The sequence below is a fragment of the Mobula birostris genome, chromosome 4 (assembly GCF_030028105.1).
Source record: "Mobula birostris isolate sMobBir1 chromosome 4, sMobBir1.hap1, whole genome shotgun sequence".
In the NCBI taxonomy this organism is placed as follows: Eukaryota; Metazoa; Chordata; class Chondrichthyes; order Myliobatiformes; family Myliobatidae; genus Mobula; species Mobula birostris.
In genome coordinates, this window is record NC_092373.1 from 183,814,570 (window position 1) to 183,834,462 (window position 19,893).

Here is a 19,893-nt window from a genome sequence, read left to right on the forward strand (position 1 = left end):
TTGACTCACTGAATACCTCCAGCAGACTGTTTGATGCTGTTGATATAGAGATAATGTTCCTTTTGTGGGATATTCTCGAACAAGATTCTGTTTTAAAAATAAGGAGTTTCCCATTTAAACCAGAGTTGAGAGATTTCTGCTTTTAAGGGTTCTTTGAACCTCTTCTTCAAAGGACTGTGGATACAGAGTCTGTGAGTATTTAAGGTGGAAACAAGCAAAGGGTAAGAGGTTACCACAGGCAAATAAGAATGTGAAGTTGAGGTTGCAATCAGAAAATGGACATAGGTAGAATAAATGATGAACAAATTAGAGAAAAGTTGAAGATTCTTTTTCCCCCACAGAGGGTGGTAAGAATCTAGAACTTACACATTTAAGGTGGGGAGAGACAGAAGCACTGACTGCATTTAAAGCAGGACATTTACTTGATGAATTGTTTTCTGAAGGGCTAATAACCCGTTACAGGTCAATGGGGTTAGGTTGGGAAACTCTTTGTCGATTAACACAGAAGTGTTAAACTGGGTAACCTGTCTCCTTGATTTCAGTGATATTACTGGATTCTAAATGACTGATAGACTTGACAAATATTACCAAACACTGAATTCTTAAAGAAATACTAAACAGTTTTCTCAGAAAGACATCATTTAGTAGAATTCCTGTTCCCTTCCATAGATGTTGTCTGGCTTGCAGAGTTTCTTCTGCATCTTGTGTGTGTTATTTAAGATTTCCAGCATCTGCAGAATTTTTTATGTTTGTATTCTAAATAAATGACTAATTTTCTTGGGGTGAAACCTTGTTCTGAAATTGTCATTTCTCAAATGTGTAGTTAATGCCTGCAATAAATGAAGGTTTAAGGATGCTCATTTCTGTGTGAATCATAGTAAGAATATAAATATCTATGTTATCCACTGAATTAATGTTTTATAATTTTATTTCTACAGTCTTTTCCTTTTATAACTTTGAAAAGTTGTCTCCACTGTCTCTCTGCAGACAGCCTTCATTTGAGTTTGTTATTGTTAAGTATTTGTCTCAACTTCATCCTTTCTCTACACTCCAGAGAAGACCGGAAGAGAGATTTTTGGCAGTTCCTGGCTATGAGAACTGAATTCCATGGGCTGTTTTCCCCCTTTATTCCTCAGTCCATAGTAGACAGTTCTCCAGCTTGGCTGCTTTGCCCTTCAGCATTTCTTTGACATTAATTATTGAGTGAATTTTTTTATCTCGCATGATTTTCTTTTAGGATTTTCACACTTTGACCAGAGTATGCCTCTGTGGAAATTTGTACAGTTGGCTTTGTTTCTCAATCTTGTCACCTGGTGTCTTTCTTCATCATACCCTGCTGATTTGTTATGGTACTCCTGATTATGGAATCCAAACAGGCAAACTCAGTGGACAGTGATAACTTAATGTGCTCCCCTTGAGGTATCTCTGGACCAGAAGGGTTGTTCATCAGATTTAACAGAAAACAATGAGAGAGGTCATAGGGTTTACGTGATCTGTCAATACATGGAGTAGTCAGCAATGTACTATACGCTTTGTTGCTGGCTTGCGTGTAATCCTGAGCTTGCGTTTCAGCACTGACAAGCTGTACCACTTTTCCCAACCCCCCTAACACCAGCCCTGATAAACAGCAGTGGACTAAGAGCTTACTTCATACTGAGACACACAGAGTCATGAGCTCTCAACCAGATTCCCAACTCAGCAGCAGAGAGGACGGAGTTTTGTGTCCAGTTCCTGGCACAGCAGCCTGTCAGGAGTGTATCTCTCTAGATTGAAAACTATAATGATCTTTTAGTGCTCATTCCACAAATGCTGTCTTCCTAGGTATATATCCTGAGCACTGACCAAAGTACTGGTGTATATTTCATGACTAATTGAAGTAAAACACTATTATCAGGTGTTTCTTGGTAATGCAGTTAGATAATACTTTCCACATAAAGCTTTCATTGAATTTATCTTCAGAAATGGCAATAAAGTTGATAGAATTAGACATAATTTTCTAGGAGAAAAGCTATCTACTGTTCCAAGTTTTACTTCATCAGAAGTCGATGATTCAGTTTGAGTCACCATTGGAACTTCCTCACCAGATAGTTGCTGGGATATTGGCAAAATCTGAGGTTTTCAGTATAGGCAACTTGGGATTGTATTCCTAAAATACATTCTTGGAAAGCACTGTAGAATTTTCTTCCACATTGATTTTTCAAGACTTGTGCATTTTCAATCTCTGGTACCTCAATTATTGTATGCTGCTTGGATCCCCCGCTGACAGTTATCTTTTTCTTCTTTTCTCCAGAGAACAAAAGTTGTTCTTTTGGAAGAGCTTGCCTCTCATTTTGGCTTGAGGACACAGGTAAATGGATTAGTAAAGTAGTTTTTCTTATAGATAAATTAAAAATATAGTGCTTGGTCTTTGATTTAAGATTAATGCAAATTGGAACTTGAACTATAAAGGCTGTTAATCTGAACAAGTGACAGAAACGATTTATTTCCCAAATAAGGAAAATAGATGCATGGTAACATAAAAGGGATGTACAGTATGTACATAATCTGATCATCTTGTGTAAAGAACAGTATTCTGAAAACCTACTACAATAAATGATACCATTCTCAGTTTTGAATTTGCATATCAAGTAAAGACATATGCCTTCATTCTGTAATCTCCAGTGTAGCTGTATGTGTGAGCAGTATTCACTCTAATTTCCCCAAAATTTTCTGTAGACTTGTCAGTTTCAGTATCACTATGAGAAAACTTTGTTGAATTCCTCTGAAGGACTACTGTGCTCAGCTTATTCATTAAAAAAGAGCAGAATACTGCTAGATTGAAGGTATGATCTGTACTTATGAGATGGCTTTAAATGACAGAGAATGACGGTCTAGATAGAATGGATGTTAAGAGAATGTTTCTTATAGTGGTGGAGTCTAGGACCCAAGGGCACAGCCTCAGAATACAAGGATGTTCCTGTAGAGCAGAGACGATGAGAAATTTCTTCAGCCAGAGGTTGTGAATCTGGAATTTAATGCCGTAGATGGGCGTGGAGGCCAAGTGATTGGGTATATTTAAAGCGGAGGTCTTTAAATAGGTCCTTGATTAATAAGACTACCTAAGGTTATGGGGTAGAATAAAGTGGTTGAGAGCGATAATGTTTCAGCTATAATGGAATGGTGAAGAAGACTTAATGGCCTAATTCTGATCCTACGTCTGTCTTCTGGTCTAAGGAGGGATCTGTCCCCAGGCTTGTGATAATGTGATTAAAAATATACTAGGTTCTTACTCCAATAACCACATGGTGAAGTGTATACTTCATTTTTACTTCTTTGTTCATGATTGATAGGGAAGGATTGGGGTCAACTGTGATGCCTTGAACAATTTGTTGCTAATATTCTTAATTTAACACCTGCTGAATACTAAAGTTACATTAGGATGTAGTCCAATACTTTACCATATCTTCAGATTAATAATTTGTAATTTATTTTAAGGATGCCATTAGCAGGCTACAAGATTTGATTGCCGAAGGATCTCTAACAGGTGTGTAGCTGCTGCAATTGAACTGTAACATACTGACTTCCTTCAAGTTAATTGTGAATTGTGTGTTTGTGTTTATTGTTGAAGTATAATCAGGCAGCTAACAACTAGAACTTGTGTCATTATTCTTTGGTTTTATTTTTAACACCATTTTAAGGGATGTTTAAATAAGAACATTTAAGATGCTGTTTGTGCTTTTTTGATAGGCACATCGATGATAGAAAAATGAAGGACTACAGAATTGTGTAAAGGTCTTAGACATATATATATATATATATATATATATATATATATATGCCTAAGAGATTTGCATAATACTGTAGTAATTTTATGTACTGCTGCCACGTAAAAAAAAAACATTCATGACATGTGTGAGTGATGATAAACCTGATTCTGATACGGGTCTCTATTGTGGACTGAGACTGGGAAGAAGGCAGGGAGAGGCAAGGGAGCAGGAAGCACCAGTGACATTCTATGGTGATCAATAAACCAAATTGTGTGGAATCAAATGATCTTGCCTGGAGTTAGGGTGTGTCTACATCAGTGTCACCCCACCACTGCTGGTACTCCTTCTCGGCTACCTGTTCCTCACCCCTCCTACGGCACTCCATCCTTGTCATTCCCAACATCCTTCGCTTCTGCCAGATTTACAAACTTGCTTTCCACTCATGTTGACAAATACAGTACTGTGCAAAAGTCTTGGGCACCTGAGATATATAAGCCTAAGACTTCTGCACTGTGGGAGGAAAAGTTAGATTGTTCTTAGAGTAGGCTCATAGGTTGGCAGAACCTTTTGGGCCAAAGGGCCTGTACTGTGCTATAATGTTTTATGTTCTATTTCTCAAGTAAATTACCTGTATTATTGTAAACTATTTATTGACAATTTGGATCATAATAAATTATTTTTCTTCCAGGTGTCCTTGATGATCGTGGGAAATTCATTTACATCACAGAGCAGGAACTTTCTGCTGTGGCTCAGTTTATAAGGCAGCAAGGGCGTGTTTCGATAGTGGAACTGGCACAAGCCAGCAACACTCTCATTAACCTTAACCCAGACTCAAGACCTATTCCAGAATCTGTGACCTAATATTTGCTGACTTATTTAAACAGAAATAAAGTTAAAAGCTAAATATTTTTAATTATCACAAGTTTTGTGTTGGAAGTTTTTTTACTCTTCTGCTCTATTTACAAGGCAATGTGTTTGCTACCTGCCCAAGCTTATCTCAGAGGAAAAGGCTGTTGCCTGCTCTCCAGATAGGGAGCTGAAAGATTCTCAGTGTTATCTTGCTGCTTTTGCTGAACTGCAGCCTAACTTAGTATCTGTTTACTGTGAAAGATTGCAGCCTCTACGCCAAATGAGAATTGCCAATTCATAATGCGCATTGATAAATGAGCTCAAATAATAATTTTTGGAGAAGTAAACTAGGTATAGTGTTATAAATAGCTCTACTGCTGAGAAACAGTAATTTTTCAGCAGCAGCACAGGCTAGTGTGCATTGTTAAAATTTGTGTTGCAGAATTAACAAAACTGACGAAGCTATAATTCTCGTAAGTCAGCAGCCGATCAAATTTGAATATCAGATTTCATGTATCCAGGAATGAAAGTTTGCTCTCACAATTTTAGTAACCTGATTGTCGCTCTTTTGTGTAGTCACATACATTTATGAATTACTTGGAAGTTGATGGATTATTTAATTTAATACAGTGGTATAACAGGGCTGCTCAGCAGAGGAATTGTGTAGGAGGTAGGTTAATTGACAGGCTATTCCTAAAATAGTGACCTCTCAGTAGTGAACATAGAATAGTACAGTACAGCACAGTACAGGCCCTTCGGCCCACAATGTTGTGCCGACCCTCAAACCCTGCCTCCCATATAAGCCCCCACCTTAAATTCCTCCATATACCTGTCTAGTAGTCTCTTAAACTTCACTAGTGTATCTGCCTCCACCACTGACTCAGGCAGTGCATTCCACGCACCAACCACTCTCTGAGTAAAAAACCTTCCTCTAATATCCCCCTTGAACTTCCCACCCCTTACCTTAAAGCCATGTCCTCTTGTATTGAGCAGTGGTGCCCTGGGGAAGAGGCGCTGGCTATCCACTCTATCTGTTCCTCTTATTATCTTGTACACCTCTATCAAGTCTCCTGTCATCCTCCTTCTCTCCAAAGAGTAAAGCCCTAGCTCCCTTAATCTCTGATCATAATCCATACCCTCTAAACCAGGCAGCATCCTGGTAAATCTCCTCTGTACTCTTTCCAATGCTTCCACATCCTTCCTATAGTGAGGTGACCAGAACTGGACACAGTACTCCAAGTGTGGCCTAACCAGAGTTTTATAGAGCTGCATCATTACATCGCGACTCTTAAACTCTATCCCTCGACTTATGAAAGCTAACACCCCATAAGCTTTCTTAACTACCCTATCCACCTGTGATGCAACTTTCAGGGATCTGTGGACATGTACCCCGAGATCCCTCTGCTCCTCCACACTACCAAGTATCCTGCCATTTACTTTGTACTCTGCCTTGGAGTTTGTCCTTCCAAAGTGTACCACCTCACACTTCTCCGGGTTGAACGCCATCTGCCACTTCTCAGCCCATGCCTGCATCCTATCAATGTCTCTCTGCAATCTTTGACAATCCCCTACACTATCTACAACACCACCAACCTAGTGGGTATATATTTTTGGAGTATATTTTTATTTTATTTTATTTAAGGATACAGTACAACAGGTCCTTCCATCCATCAAGCCGCACCACCCAGCAACCCACCCATTTAACTCTCGCCTAATTACAGGACAGTTTACAATGACCAATTAACCTACTAAACGGTATGCCTTTGGACTGTGGGAGGAAACCAGAGAACCTGGGGGAAACCCACATGGTCACGGGGTGAACATACAAACTCCTTGTAGACAGCGTTGAAATTGAAGCTGGTGACACAAGTTATAGAATTGTTGTGCTATCTGCTACGCTAATGTGGTGTGCACGAGTAGATTTAATAGCCAATCTTTATTGCTCATGAATCTAAATTTGCATTGTATTCTGTTACGGAAGCACCAAGTATCAGTTAATGTGAACAGTAACTGTTATGAGAGTCCAAAGAAATTGACATTCGTGGCATCTGGTTATGAATGGCTTTCAAAGTGTAATTTGAAAAGTTGGCTGTGGATACTTTAAAAAAAAATAAAGTTTGTTTAAGTAGCATTTTTGTTCATTTTTTTAGTTCAATAGTTTTATTTAGTTGTTTGTCCATCGTTGACGTCGATGAGGACCTTGACACCATTATGATGGTGTCGAGACTAGCGCGTGATTTGGATTTAAGTGAGGGAGTGTTGCGCAGCGTCAGCCTCACTCTCTTCCCAATTCCCATCTGGATCCAGTGGCAAGACAGAGTCTAGACGGCTGGAGATGGGACTAGGCGCAGTGGATGACCAGGACGTCTTCTGTGTCTTGTCCTGCTCTACACGTTCCACGACGCTTGCAGAGACCGCCTTCTTGACCCTTGGACCTTCCATTGGTCTCGTCCGCTCAATCCGCCAGAGTCTGTCTTCACATGCTGGGATAGACAACTCCCTATCTCACCGAGGGTTTGAGACCCGTCGGCTACCCTCACCTGGTTTAGCTGGCTTGTCGAAGCCGTTGCCCGGGGTGTGGCCGCTGTCGCATGCAAACAGCTACGGGGAGCCACAGGTGAGAGCTGAGTGCCAGGTGGGGATCAAAGGTCCTGAAAAGGACGCGACATGTTCCCCCACCAGAGGTGCACCATGGCTAACAAAGGAAGTCAAAGATAGCATGTAAGCAAAAGACGGAATATAATATTGCAAAAATTAATGGGAAGGTAGAGGATGGGAAGTATTTAAAAACCAACAAATGACAACTAAAAAGACATAAGGAGAGAAAAGATGAAATTTGACAATACTGTAAGCTAGCCAGTAACATAAAAGAGGATACAAGAAGTCTTTTCAGATACAGAAAGAGTAAAAAAGAGGTGGCAGTGGACACTGGACACTGGAAAATGATGCTGAAGAGGTAGTAATGGGGGACAAAAAAATGATGGATGAACTTATAGTGGATTCTGGTTAATTGGGACACAGCAGGACCAGTACATTTTGGTTCAATTAAGTGGCTGCCCCAATTAGACACAAAATGCTGGAGGAACTCAGCAGGTCAGGTCGCATCCATGCAAATGAACAGTTGATGATTCAGGCCAAGACCCTTCTTCAGGGCTGAAGGTGAGGCTGGCTGCATCATTGTCTGGTATGGAAAATCAATGCCTTTGCAAGGAAAAGCCTACAAAGAGTAGTGGATACAGTTCAGTCCATTACAGGTAAAGCATTCTCCACCATTGAGCACATCTACATGGAGCACTAGGGCAGGAAAGTAGCATCCATCATCCAGGCCATGCTCTCTTATTATTGTTGATATCAGGAGGGAGGTACAGGAGCCTCAGGACTCACCACCAGCATCAGGATCAGTTATTACCCCTCAGCCATCAAGTTCTTGAACCAGAGTGGATAACTTCACTCACCCCATCACTGAACTGTTCCTAGAACCTATGGACTCACCTTCAAAGATTCCACAATCTCATGTTCACAATATTTATTACTTATTTATTATTAATTTGGTCCTTTTTGTTTTTGCACATTGGTTGTTTGTCCGACTGTCTTGAGTGGTTTTTCATTGATTCTATTGTGTTTCTGTGAATGCCCTCAAGAAAAAATATCACAGGATAGTATATGATGACATATATGTACTTTGATAATAAATTTACTTTGAACTTTGAACATTCTACCAAAGCACCATTGACAGTGTCCTGGCTAGTTGTATTACTGTCTGGTATCGGAATTGCGAGGCAGCACCTGCAGTGGATTGTGAGGACTGCTGAGAAAATCGTCAGAGTTTCTGTACTTAACCAGCGCCCCCCACCCCCGCACCCCATTCAGGACAGTAATCAGAAGCACTGCATTCAAAAACCCTCAGAATTGTCAAGAAACCCTTCCATCCGTCTGAAAATCGCTTTGATGCCCTATCATCAGGTAGAAGGTTCCTCAGTATAAGAACATGGGCTGTTAGGCTGAGTAACAGTTTCTTCCCCCCCCCCCCCCCCCGCCGCTGGCTGTCAGACTTCTGAACTCCCTGCTACCACTCAGTACACATTATTTATGACAGCGCCACTAGCATTATACTGTGGTATATTTAACCATATATTATCTGTGCACTTTGTGGCAACTTGGACAGCTATAGAATAATTTTTTTATTATCTGCAAATATTATTGTGTTACTAATATTTTTAGTGCTGTATGCGATACATGTACTGTGTTTGTACCTTGGTCCCAGAGGAACATTGTCTCATTTAGCTGTATACATGTGTATGGTTGAAAGACAGTAAATTTGAACTTGTGAACTTGGTAACAATGGGGCCTTGGAATGTTTTCTTATGTTAAAAGCACAACTGAAATCGAGGGTGTCCTGTCTGACTGCATCTTTCTGTGGTACTGAGGTTGCAGGGTATCAGACTGCAAGAACCTACGGAGGATAGTAAATCACCGGGGTCTCCCTCTCCCCCACCGACACCATTTGTGACATTTACCGAGAGCGTTGTATACGAAGGGCCCGAAGCATTGTTGAGGATCCCTACCCCCCATCCCATAATCTCTTTGACCCATGACCATAAGGAAGGAGGTATAGGACTGCCAGACAGTGTATCAGTTTCTTCCTTCAGGCTGTGAGACTAATGAATACCCTGCCACCACCAAGTCTCGTCAGTAGGACAGCGAGCTGTTCACTGTTTAGTTTAACTGTGCTGCACACTTCACATGCATTTTGAATTATATTTTATTAACTTACTGATGGTAATATTTTGTTTTATATGCTGTGTGATATATACTTGTGGGTGCACCATGGTCCGGAGGAACGTAGTTTCCTTTGGTTGTATATCGATATAGTCAGATGACAACGAACTTGAGCTTGAATTTGATTTGAACTTAATTAAGAGAACAATAATATTTGACCAATCTTTGGCATTTATTAAATAGTGCTGCCTGCATTGGGTTAGCAGATATTCAACACTCTTCAGGTTAATTGTAAGGAACATTCTGTGCGACAGAGTTTTCTGAATAACACAGAACAGCACCTTCATCTGAAGCAGCAAACAGTATTAAACTGAACATTGGTTTAAAATGGAATAAACGGAATCAAGTCAGGACATTGCACTCTATGGGAGACTAGTGCAAAAAACTGTCAGGGCCCTAGTAGAGATATTTAAATCATCCTTAGTGACAGGAGAGGTACCAGAGGATTGGAGGGTAACCATTGTTGTTCCGCTGCTTAAGAAAGGCTCTAAACATGAACAAGGAAATTATTGGCTGGTGGGTCTGACTTAAGTGGTGGGAAAGTTATTGGAAGGTATTGTAAGGGACTGGATATATAAGTATTTGGATAGTCAAGGACTAAGTAAGGATAGTCAGCATGGCTTTGTGTGTGGTAGGTCATGTCTAACCAATCATATAGAGTTTTTCAAGTAAGTTACCAGGAAAGTGGATGAAGGCAAGGCAATGGATGTTGTTTACATGGACTTTGGTAAGGCATTTGACAGATTCCCACTTTGGAGTTTGGTTAAGAACGTTCAGTTGCTCGGCATTCAAGATGAGGTTGTAAATTGGATTAGACATTGGCTTTGTAGAGAGAAGTCAGGCAGTGGTAGTGGATGGTTGTCTCTCTGACTGGAGACTAGTGGAGTGCCACATGGATTGGTGCTGGGTCCATTGTTTGTCATCTATATCAACAATCTGGATAAAAATCAAATTTGCAGATTACACCAAGATTCAGGGTGTAGTGGACAGTGAGGAAGGCTATCATGGCTTGTAGAAGAATCTGGACCAGCTGGAAAAATGGCAGGTGGAATTTAATGCAGACAAGTGTGAGGTGTTGCACTTCGGTAGGATCAGCCAGAGTGGATGAACGGTAGGGCACTGAGGGGAATGTGGTAGAACAAAGGGATCTGGGAATACATGTCCATAATTTGTTAAAAGTGGCATCAGAGGTAGATAGGGTCTTAAAGAAAGCTTTTGGCATATTGGCCTTCATAAATCAAGGTATTGAGTACAGGAGATGGCATGTTATGTTGAAGTTGTACAAGACACTTGTAAGGCCTAATTTGGAGTTTCGGTCACCTATCTACAGGAAAGATGTAAATAAGGTTGAAAGAGTACAGAGAAAATTTGCAAGGATGTTGCCAGGTCTGCCTCAAAATGGAGGGAAATCCATTTAGAACAGAGATTAGAAGGAATTTCTTCAGCCAGAGGGTGGTAAATCTATGGATGGCTGTGAAGGTGAAGTTATTGAATATATTTAAAGCAAAGTTTGATAGGTTCTTGATTAGTCATGGCGTCAAAGGCTATGTGGAGAAGGCAGGCAAATGGGGTTGAGGGAGATTAAAAATCAGCCATGATGGAATGGCAGAGCACACTCGATTGGCTGACTGGCCTAATTCTGCTCCTATGTCTCATGGTCTTATGGAAATTAGAATGGCAAAGAGAGGGAATGAAATAGATCTGACAGGCAAGGTCAAAGAAAATCCGAAGAGATTTTATATCTATATTAAGAGTAATAGGGTGGCTAGGGGGAGAATGAGTCCCCTTAGAGATCAGCAAGGCCACCAGTGTCTTGAGCCACAGGAGATGAGTTGGTGTTTTTAATGACTATTTCTCCTCTGTGTTTACTGAGGAGAAAATCATAGTTGCTTTCAAGGGATAAGGGGAAACAACTGTTGGAGGGCATTCATATTATCAGGAGGAGGTATTTGCAGCCTTACAGCACAATAATGTGGATAAATCCCCAGGACCTGACTTTTTGAGTGCACCTTTCTGAAATGCTAGAGAGGAAAATGGAAATACTTGCTTCATCACTAGCCTCTGGTGAAGTTCCCAAAGACTGGAATGTTATTCCATTTTGTAAGAAGGGTAGCAAAGACAGGCTAGACAGCCTGACATCAGTAGTGGGGAAGTTACTCTAGGGTATTCTGAGGATCTACCAGCATTTTGATAGAGAAGATTGTGTGGTCCTGAGATCCCGAGAGCGATGCCTTCTGGAGCTATGCTCCTGGTAGGGTCACCATGGCGGTAAGGTCAAGGGTGAGGTCCCTGACAAAGAACAATCCAACCAAGACCTCAACGGTGGAACAGGCGGACGAAGTTACTTTGAACTCAACGGCTGTGAAGGCGGATGAAGGCTGCAACAAATCCATCAGCTCCAATTGTCGTGGTTTCCATGCCATTGGAATCAGTTGGTTGATTTGTGAAGTATCGTTGCTTCTTGAAGTGCAACATCAAGTACACGTTAAACAAATACACGCACAGGTGTCTTCGCTCTGTGGGCCACTCCTTCAGAATGAAGACCATCATCCTCGACCTCGAGGGATAGCTACAATGACGATGACTCCATTTATCAACCCCTTACCCACTCATTTAACCTATCTATATCACTCTGCAGATTCTCCAACCCTCTGAACAACTTGCTTTCCCACTCAATTTGGTGTCATCAACAAACTTAGATATGCTACACTCGGCCCCCTCTTCCAAATTATCAATCTTCACTGTCAGTCTAGTATTAAACCCTCCCATGTAGCACGAGCAAATTTCTTTGCAAGAATACTGGTCACCTCTACCAGAAGAGATTGCAGTGGTCCAAGAACCTGAATCCCCTGGGCCCTGCACCAACTTCTCAGCCACAAATTCACCTGGCCTATCTTTCAATCTTTCACTTCACTTGCATGTAGCGTTAGGAGTTATGTGGAGATCATAACCCTCGGGCTCCTGCTTCTTACCTAACACCTTATACTCAATCTGCAGAACCTCAACCCTTGTCATTTGTACGAACTATACAATGACCTGTGTGTAAGTGTAATGAAAGGGATCTGGATTCCAAGTCCAAAGTTCACTGATAGGGTGGTGAAGAAGGCACATGGCAATGAGTATACAAGTCAGGAAGTCACATTGCACCTCTATAAAAGCAAATAGCCAGAGTATTGAGGAAAACATTTAGCAATCTGGTCTTCTTCAGTTAGGGCATTGAGTTTAGGAGTGGGGACTCAAGGTTGCATTTGGGACCACTGCATAGTTTTGATCATCCTTTTATAGCAAAGACATCAAGCTGGAGAGGGTGCTGAAACGATTTACTATGATGCTGTCTAAACTAGGGAGCCTGAATTAGAGGGAGAGGTTGGCTACACACAGGAGAATGAGAGGTGACCTCATAGAAGTTCCAAAAGCCAGCAGGGGTATGGAAAAGGTGGATGGCCATAGTCTTTTCTCCAGGGATGGGCTGTCCAAAACTAGAGGGCAGATACAAGACAATAGGGAGACGATTAAAATCAACCTGACGGTTAGGTAGTTTCTTGACATAGAAGGTAGTGACTACCTGGGATGAGCTGCCAGAGGAAGTGGTTGAGGCGAGTACAATTGCAAAATCTAAGAGGCACTTGGATAGGTACGTGAAGGGGAAGGGCTTGGAGGGTTATGGGCTGAATGTGGACAACTAGGACTTGCAGGGAGGATGCTGTGGTCGGCATGGACCAGTTGGGCCGAAGGGCCGGTTTACTCTATGACTGATGTATTTGGAACGATCTGTCGTGATGCCTTGCACTGTATCTCGGCAGACACACACACACACACACACAAATGCTGGTGAACGCAGCAGGCCAGGCAGCATCTATAGGAAGAGGTACAGTCGACGTTTCGGGCCGGGACCCTTCGTCAGAACTAAAAGCATTTTTTGGTGTGTGTTGCTTGAATTTCCAGCGTCTGCAGACTTCCTCGTGTCAGCCTGTATCTCGGTACACGTGACAATAATAAACCACTTGCCCTTTGAGTCTCAAAGAGTGGGAACGTACTGTAGTTGAAAAAGTGCACTGGAAGAGTACTTTCCTTTGGGTGCTCTTTGAGGAGCGTGGCTGTGCAGTCACCTAAGTGTTAATAGCGCTTTGTGTCGTCAAGCGGACGCCGGCGGCGCGTCAGGCAGCGAGCTGAGAAACGCGCTGGTGCTTTGCTTTCGCTGGCACCGGGCCGCCCACGGGCAATGGCAGACGGACTGCAGGTCTCACACAACCGCAACCTGCCGGCCGCCGTCACCCAGTGCTTCTCGGTGGTGGCCCTGTGCACGGCGGTGGCCGATCCCAACTGGTTCCAGGTGGTGCCGAACGGCAGCTCGCCGCAGGTCTACGGGGTGGCGTACGTGGTGCGGCTGCAGGCAAACATCTCGGCAGGTAACGAGGCAAAGGGGAAGCGGAGAAGGAGGTATGGTTGTCATACCTGGAAGTGTCATGTGAGGGGAGGAGTCACACCCTAAACTTCCCGGTGCCTGCCTACAGGCAACGGCGTCTTTCTTGTGCACCGGGTCGACCCCTCTAGGGCGTGTAAATGCGCTCACCAGTTAAAACTCCTTCTGAAACTTTTTCTCTTCAGTCACCCACACGCACCCCTCCCCCCCCCGGAAAACAAAATTCATTTTTTCCAGATCCCATTTCGGCACTGAATGTCGTCAGCAATGTTTAAAGCCCACTTCTGTTCAAATGCTGCTCTTCATGATCTCGACATAACCTAAAGTGGTGTAAAGTGAATGAAGTACCTTTTTAGTTCTGTTCCCGTTGTAAGGAATGCGACGATTAACTTATTATCTCCTATCAATGATGTGGCTTTTTACTTATTGCCCTTTACACTGCTTGTGTTCAGGTCAGTGAAGGTTCTCCATCTGGTCTTGGCGGTATTCAGCGTTTCCTTTATCGTGCCAGTAGCTTTCTCTCTGCTTTCTCCACTGCCAGTCAAGCAAGGCCCGCGTGGGGACTCAGAATACCGTCGCACGCAAATGTAGAGGGATTCTTTATTGCTATTTCTGTAACAAGCCAGTGTTGTTTGCTCTGGCCTGAATCCCCCAACCTAGAGGACCAGTGGACCACTCTACCCTTTGACCTGTTTGGCATTGGCGACCTTACCAAGAGCCAAAGCATCGGGCCCTGCCTCCAGCCAGTATATCTCTATGTCACTGAGGCCCATAGGCCTCCAAACCACTGCGTGGTTGTGGCCCTCTTGGAGGGATTTGTATTGGTCAGGATGCCTTTTCCCATTAGGATATTGTCAGCTTTGATGTCCACCGTGGTTTCCACAGCTGATTTTAAAAATGGTTTGAAGGAACACTTGACTGCACTGAAAGTTTTGGAATATAGCCTGTTGTGTTTTGAATGTGCAAGTGATTCTACCACCTTTTGGCCATGCTTAATGCCAAAGCAGTCTTGTTATTGCTACTGGTCAATAGTTAAAATCTCAGATGGTAAGTCGTTTGCTGTTTCTTGTCACCTTAACTGTAGGCTGTGCCCCTCTCACAGCTTCGGTCTTCCCATCACTGATTTCTGCACAGTTCTACCCACCCTGAAGACTTTCTTGTCACCTCTCATTTCGTTGTCTTCTCCATCACTTACAAGTTGCTCCAAGTGTTTTATTTCACACTGGTTTCTGACTTAAGGCTTTGACTTCTAAAAATAATATCAGTTGCCAGGCATAGTCTATTTTTGTTCTGGTGTTCATGGTGGGACAGGGTAATGAGGTACTTCTCTCCTTGGGCTCCCTCTGTTTTTGTGTCCTGGGTTTCTTTGCACTTTAAAACTTTGGATTGCTAAATGGGAACCAGTCAATATTTGATGGAAAGACAATGTTTTATCAGCTGGAGAGTCCAGATTGATCAACATCCATGCTTTTAGGTGAGAGGGGGCAAGTTTAAAGGAGATGTGCAGGCATTGTATTTTTTTCTGACACAGTAGTAGGTGTTGGGGCAGGGATGCTGGTGTAACCAGACACAATAGTGGCATTTAAGAGGCATGGACAGGGAATGGAGGGATATGAAACCATATACAGGCAGATGGGATTAGTTTAATTTGGCATCATGGTCAGCACAGACATTGTGGGCCGAAGGGCCAGTTCCTGTGCTGTACTGTTCTATATTGTATGAGGCAGGATTCCCATAATCAATCAGTTCTCTCTGCCTTTACTTGAATGTTGAACAATCTCCACTAGATTTACTGATCGCAGTAGGACATTAGGATGCAGAAACGATCGACTTCCCCAACGAGAAGGGTTAAGGTTAAGGTGGATTTGGATGCCGTGTACTAACAAGAGGCTTATCTGCACATTGTGATTGAGATTCCCAAGATCTACTGGCCAGTAGGAGCTTTCTGACAGCCCAGGTAACACTTGTACCTCCTCAGTACAGTAATGAGCAAAAGTCTTTGGCACATATATGTAACCACGGTGTCGAAGACTTTTGCACAGTACTGTATTTGTTGATGTGGATTGGAGAGTGAGTTGGTAAATTTTTTTCTGAATATGAGAACACTCAGTCCTCTTTTATTGTCATTTAGAAATGCATACATGCATTAAGAAATGATACAATGTTCCTCCAGAGTGATATCACAAAAAAAAGGACAAACTAAAGACTAACACTGACAGAATCACATAATTATAATATATAGTTACAGCAGTGCAAAGCAATACTATAATTTGATAAAGAACAGACCATGGGCACGGTAAAAAAAGTCTCAAGTCCTGATTGACTCCTGAGTCCCCGATAGCAGGCGGCAAAGGGGAGAAACTCCCGGTCATAAACCTCCAGGCACCGACAACTGCCGATGCATTGGAAGCACCCGACCACAACCAACACTGAGTCCGTCCATCTGAAAACTTCGAGCCTCTGACCATCCCCTCCGATACAGCCTCCCGAGCGCCATCCTCTGCCGAGCGCCTTCGACCTCGCCCCGGCCGCCGAAACAAGCAAAGCCGAGGATTCGGGGCTTTCTGCTCCAGAGATTCCAGTTACCACACAGTAGCAGCGGCAGCGAAGCGGGCATTTCAGAAGTTTCTCCAGATGTTCCTCCGTGCTCTCATGTCTGTCTCCATCAAATCAGAATTGTGCACGGTCCCGTACTTGACAGATTACAGACATCACCACTGGAGAGGCCGCGCGCGCTGTGTTGTGCCGCCATCTTCTCCTCCTCCTCCTTTTTGGCAGGAGCAAAGGATGTTGGGAGTAGCGAGGATGGAGTGCTGCAGGAGGGGTGTGGGACAGGTGGCAGAGAAGGAGTGCCAGGGCCGGTGTTGGCACGGGTACACTCACACCCAGCCCTGAGACACCAGACTGATTTGATTGCAAACAATTGGTTTATTGATCACTGCAGAATGTGATTCTGGTGCTTCCTGCTCCCTCTCCTCTCCTTCCCCTTTTCCCAGCCGCAATTCCCCTGTCTGTGCCCTCTTTCCACTCTCAATGGAGATCCATATCAGAATCACCTTTATCATAACTCACATCATGAAATTTGATTCTTATTTTTGCAACAGGATAGTGCAATACATAAAATTACTGCAGCACTGTGAAAAGGTCTGAGGCACTCTAGCTATATACAAGTGCTAAATACTTTTGGACAGTGACAGGCCCTTGGTAGCAACTTCAGGCAGCCTTGAACTTAATGTTCAAATGGGCTTCATCATTACCCGGTTACACATGTCAGTTCAGTTAAATAAAAGTGTCGTTGAGCTACAGATGGTTTAAAATATAACCTGTATATCAACATTCTTTGTTTAACATGTTCATTTTGTTAAATATGCATCTTTTGCAAAGTGTGTATGGATGTTAAAAAGCAGGACTGCATCTGTGTTCTGATACTGGATGGGATTGCACACAGGTGCTATTACGTGGCCTGCTCACACAAATGCTTTTTGGGGTTCACTCCTGAGCTGTGTGTGATGGGAAAGTGGTTTCGAGAATCAAAGAGACATAAAGGATTGTCCAATGAAGATGCACTGACCTCTGGAACTCCCGTGTACAATTTGTACGTTCTCATTGGGACTATGCGGATTTTCCTTCCTCAGTCGAAAAGTGCGCCGGTCGGAAGTTAATTAGTCACTGGGGCGGCACGGTAGCACAGTGCTTAGTCCCAACACTTTACAGTATCAGTGACTCCAGTTCAATTCCCACCACTGCCTGTAATGAGTTTGTACGTTCTCCCTGTGGCTGCGTGGATTTCCTCCCACAGTCCAAAGACCTACCGGTTGGTTGGTCGGTCAATTGGTCATTGTGAATTGTCCAATGATTAGGCTAGGGTTAAATCAAGGTTGCTGGGAAGTGCAGCTTGAAGGGCTGGAAGGGCCTGTTCTTCACAGTACATCAATAAATAAATGAGCATTTTGCCCTTCGTGTGCAGGTGTGTGGGAGTAGTAGATGAGAAAATGGGGCAAATTTAGGTTATTAATGTATAAATGGATTGGTATAAATGGTTTGTTAATGATCAGTGCAGACTCGATGGGCTGAAGGTCCTTTTTTGGACTCCAAGATATATGGCACTGAATTGTGGGGATGGGGGTGATAGGTGATACATGGCCAGTTATACGGATTGGAAAGGCTTAAGTGGATATGGGTTAAACTAGCGTTATGTTGCCATAGGGTGGAAGGACCTTATTTCCCTACTGTATTCCTCTCTGACTCTATTTGTCCCATCATGTCCATGCTGACCAAATCTCTTCTCAACTTTTGGACATTAGCCACTGTTCTTCAAATGCTCATGTGGGTAACTTTTAACTATGATGAGGGCTTCTACCTTCTGCACCCTTTCAGAGCTCTAGACCTTTGCTACTCTTCAAATGAAAAGACTCTGATTTTAATTTTAATGTATCTCCTGATTAATGACCCCAGTACCGAGGGAGATCGATCTTTACTCTGTACTTCTAGCTGAGGATTTCTGGTGAAGGGCCTCAGGCTAAAACATTGGCTGCTTATTCCTCTCCATTGATGCTGTCAGACCTGCTGAGTTCCTCCAGTATTTTGTGTGTGTTGCTCATAATCTTATGAACCTCCGTCAATACCCATAATCCTGCTCAGTCTTCATCGTTTAAAAGAAAACTGCCCCAGTCTAGCTTGAAAGTATTGTTTTCTGGTCCAGGGAACATCTCACAAAACTCCTCTGTGCTGCCATTTCATTCTTTCTGTATTGAGGGGACTAGATAGTATGGAGGACTCTCCCTCCAGTCCGACTGTAATACATTTCAAGTGTAGCCTCCAGGCTCTGTGCTTTATAGATAATCTGAATGGCAGGATTTGTGTGCGGAAAAACGTATACAGTACAACAAACTAATACATCAATACAAGGATTCTGCAGATGCTGGAAATGAGTCCCGATAAAGGGTCTCAGCCAAGACGTTGACTGTTCATTCCCCTCCTGAGGTAATGCTTGCTGGCCGGTGGTGCTGTAGCAACCACACTGGACTTCGAGTTGTCCTGGGTTCGAATCCAGCTGGCTCCATGCCTGCTTTCCATCTGTGCTGGGTCGAGCATCAAGCTAGCAACTCAGCCTCATAAAAAAAAAACAGATAAATGTTAAAGAATTGGGAAGGTTACCTCCTGAGGCATAGAAAGGAAAAACAACAACAATAGATGATGCTTGACCTGTAGAGTTCATACAGCATTTTGTCTGTGTGTGTGTGTGTGTATATGTATGTATATATATATATATTGCTCTAAATAAATATAAAGTGTGAAGGAAATTTAATCAATTTTGGTCAAGGGTTCACTCTACAGAAAATCACAATACAGATAATCTAGGAATGCAATCCTTCCATACTACAAAGGTGTATTGTGCTCCTTTAAGTGCATCAATGAATTGGAGGGCTGCAATGTTTCATCTAGGTGCATAATGAAGAATAGCTGCTTGTAAATCCAGGGGTGTTGTGTTTCTTTAAATGTTAGTTAATTCAAGACGAAAGGGAAGAAGCTTTGATTTTTAAATATTTGGTCTCGCAGTAATTATTAAGATATCATGATGTTCCCTTGTGACTTTCCTATATCACATGCAACTGTTAAATATAAGAGAGACGCTTGTTGAGCTAAAAAAGATCAAAATCTGATAGAGATGGAATGTAATCTGATTTGTGCACAGAAAACTCATGCAAGCAAGCTCTACGTTATGGTTGTGAAAATATATTAATAAAATGTTACAATTATTTCATTCATATCCATTCCACATGATCATTTAATTGATCTTTAGCCAGAGGGTGGTAAATCTATGCAGTTCATTGCCACAGAGGGCTGTGGAGGTCAAGGCATTGTGTATACTTAAAGTGGACGTTGATAGGTTCCTGATAAATTCAGGCGTCAAAAGTTACAGGGGGAATGGGGTTGAAAGGGATAATAAATCAGCCATGATGAAATAGTGGAGCAGACTTGTTGGATCAAATGGCCTAAATCTGTTCCTGCCTTTTGGTTTTATGGTGTTACTGGGAAAAGAAACAGCTGTTCTATGTGGATATCTCATCTGAAACAATCAGCCTTGTCTTGCAG

At 42.6% G+C, this 19,893-nt stretch overlaps 2 protein-coding genes across 2 annotated transcripts in view; both read left to right on the plus strand.

Annotated features, from left to right (window-relative positions):
• Nucleotides 1–4,668, plus strand: part of LOC140196830 (DDRGK domain-containing protein 1-like) — a 73,009-nt gene extending 68,341 nt beyond the window's left edge. Inside the window, exons 7-9 of the mRNA XM_072256666.1 lie at nucleotides 2,291–2,347; nucleotides 3,475–3,523; nucleotides 4,435–4,668. Of these exons, the coding sequence (XP_072112767.1) occupies nucleotides 2,291–2,347; nucleotides 3,475–3,523; nucleotides 4,435–4,607 (279 nt within the window). The 3' untranslated portion in view covers nucleotides 4,608–4,668. The remainder of the gene's footprint in view (nucleotides 1–2,290; nucleotides 2,348–3,474; nucleotides 3,524–4,434) is intronic.
• An 8,815-nt stretch (nucleotides 4,669–13,483) lies between these two features.
• LOC140196831 (uncharacterized) overlaps nucleotides 13,484–19,893 on the plus strand; it is a 67,874-nt gene continuing 61,464 nt past the window's right edge. The window contains exon 1 of the mRNA XM_072256667.1: nucleotides 13,484–13,783. Coding sequence (XP_072112768.1) covers nucleotides 13,597–13,783 — 187 coding nt within the window. The 5' untranslated portion in view covers nucleotides 13,484–13,596. The remainder of the gene's footprint in view (nucleotides 13,784–19,893) is intronic.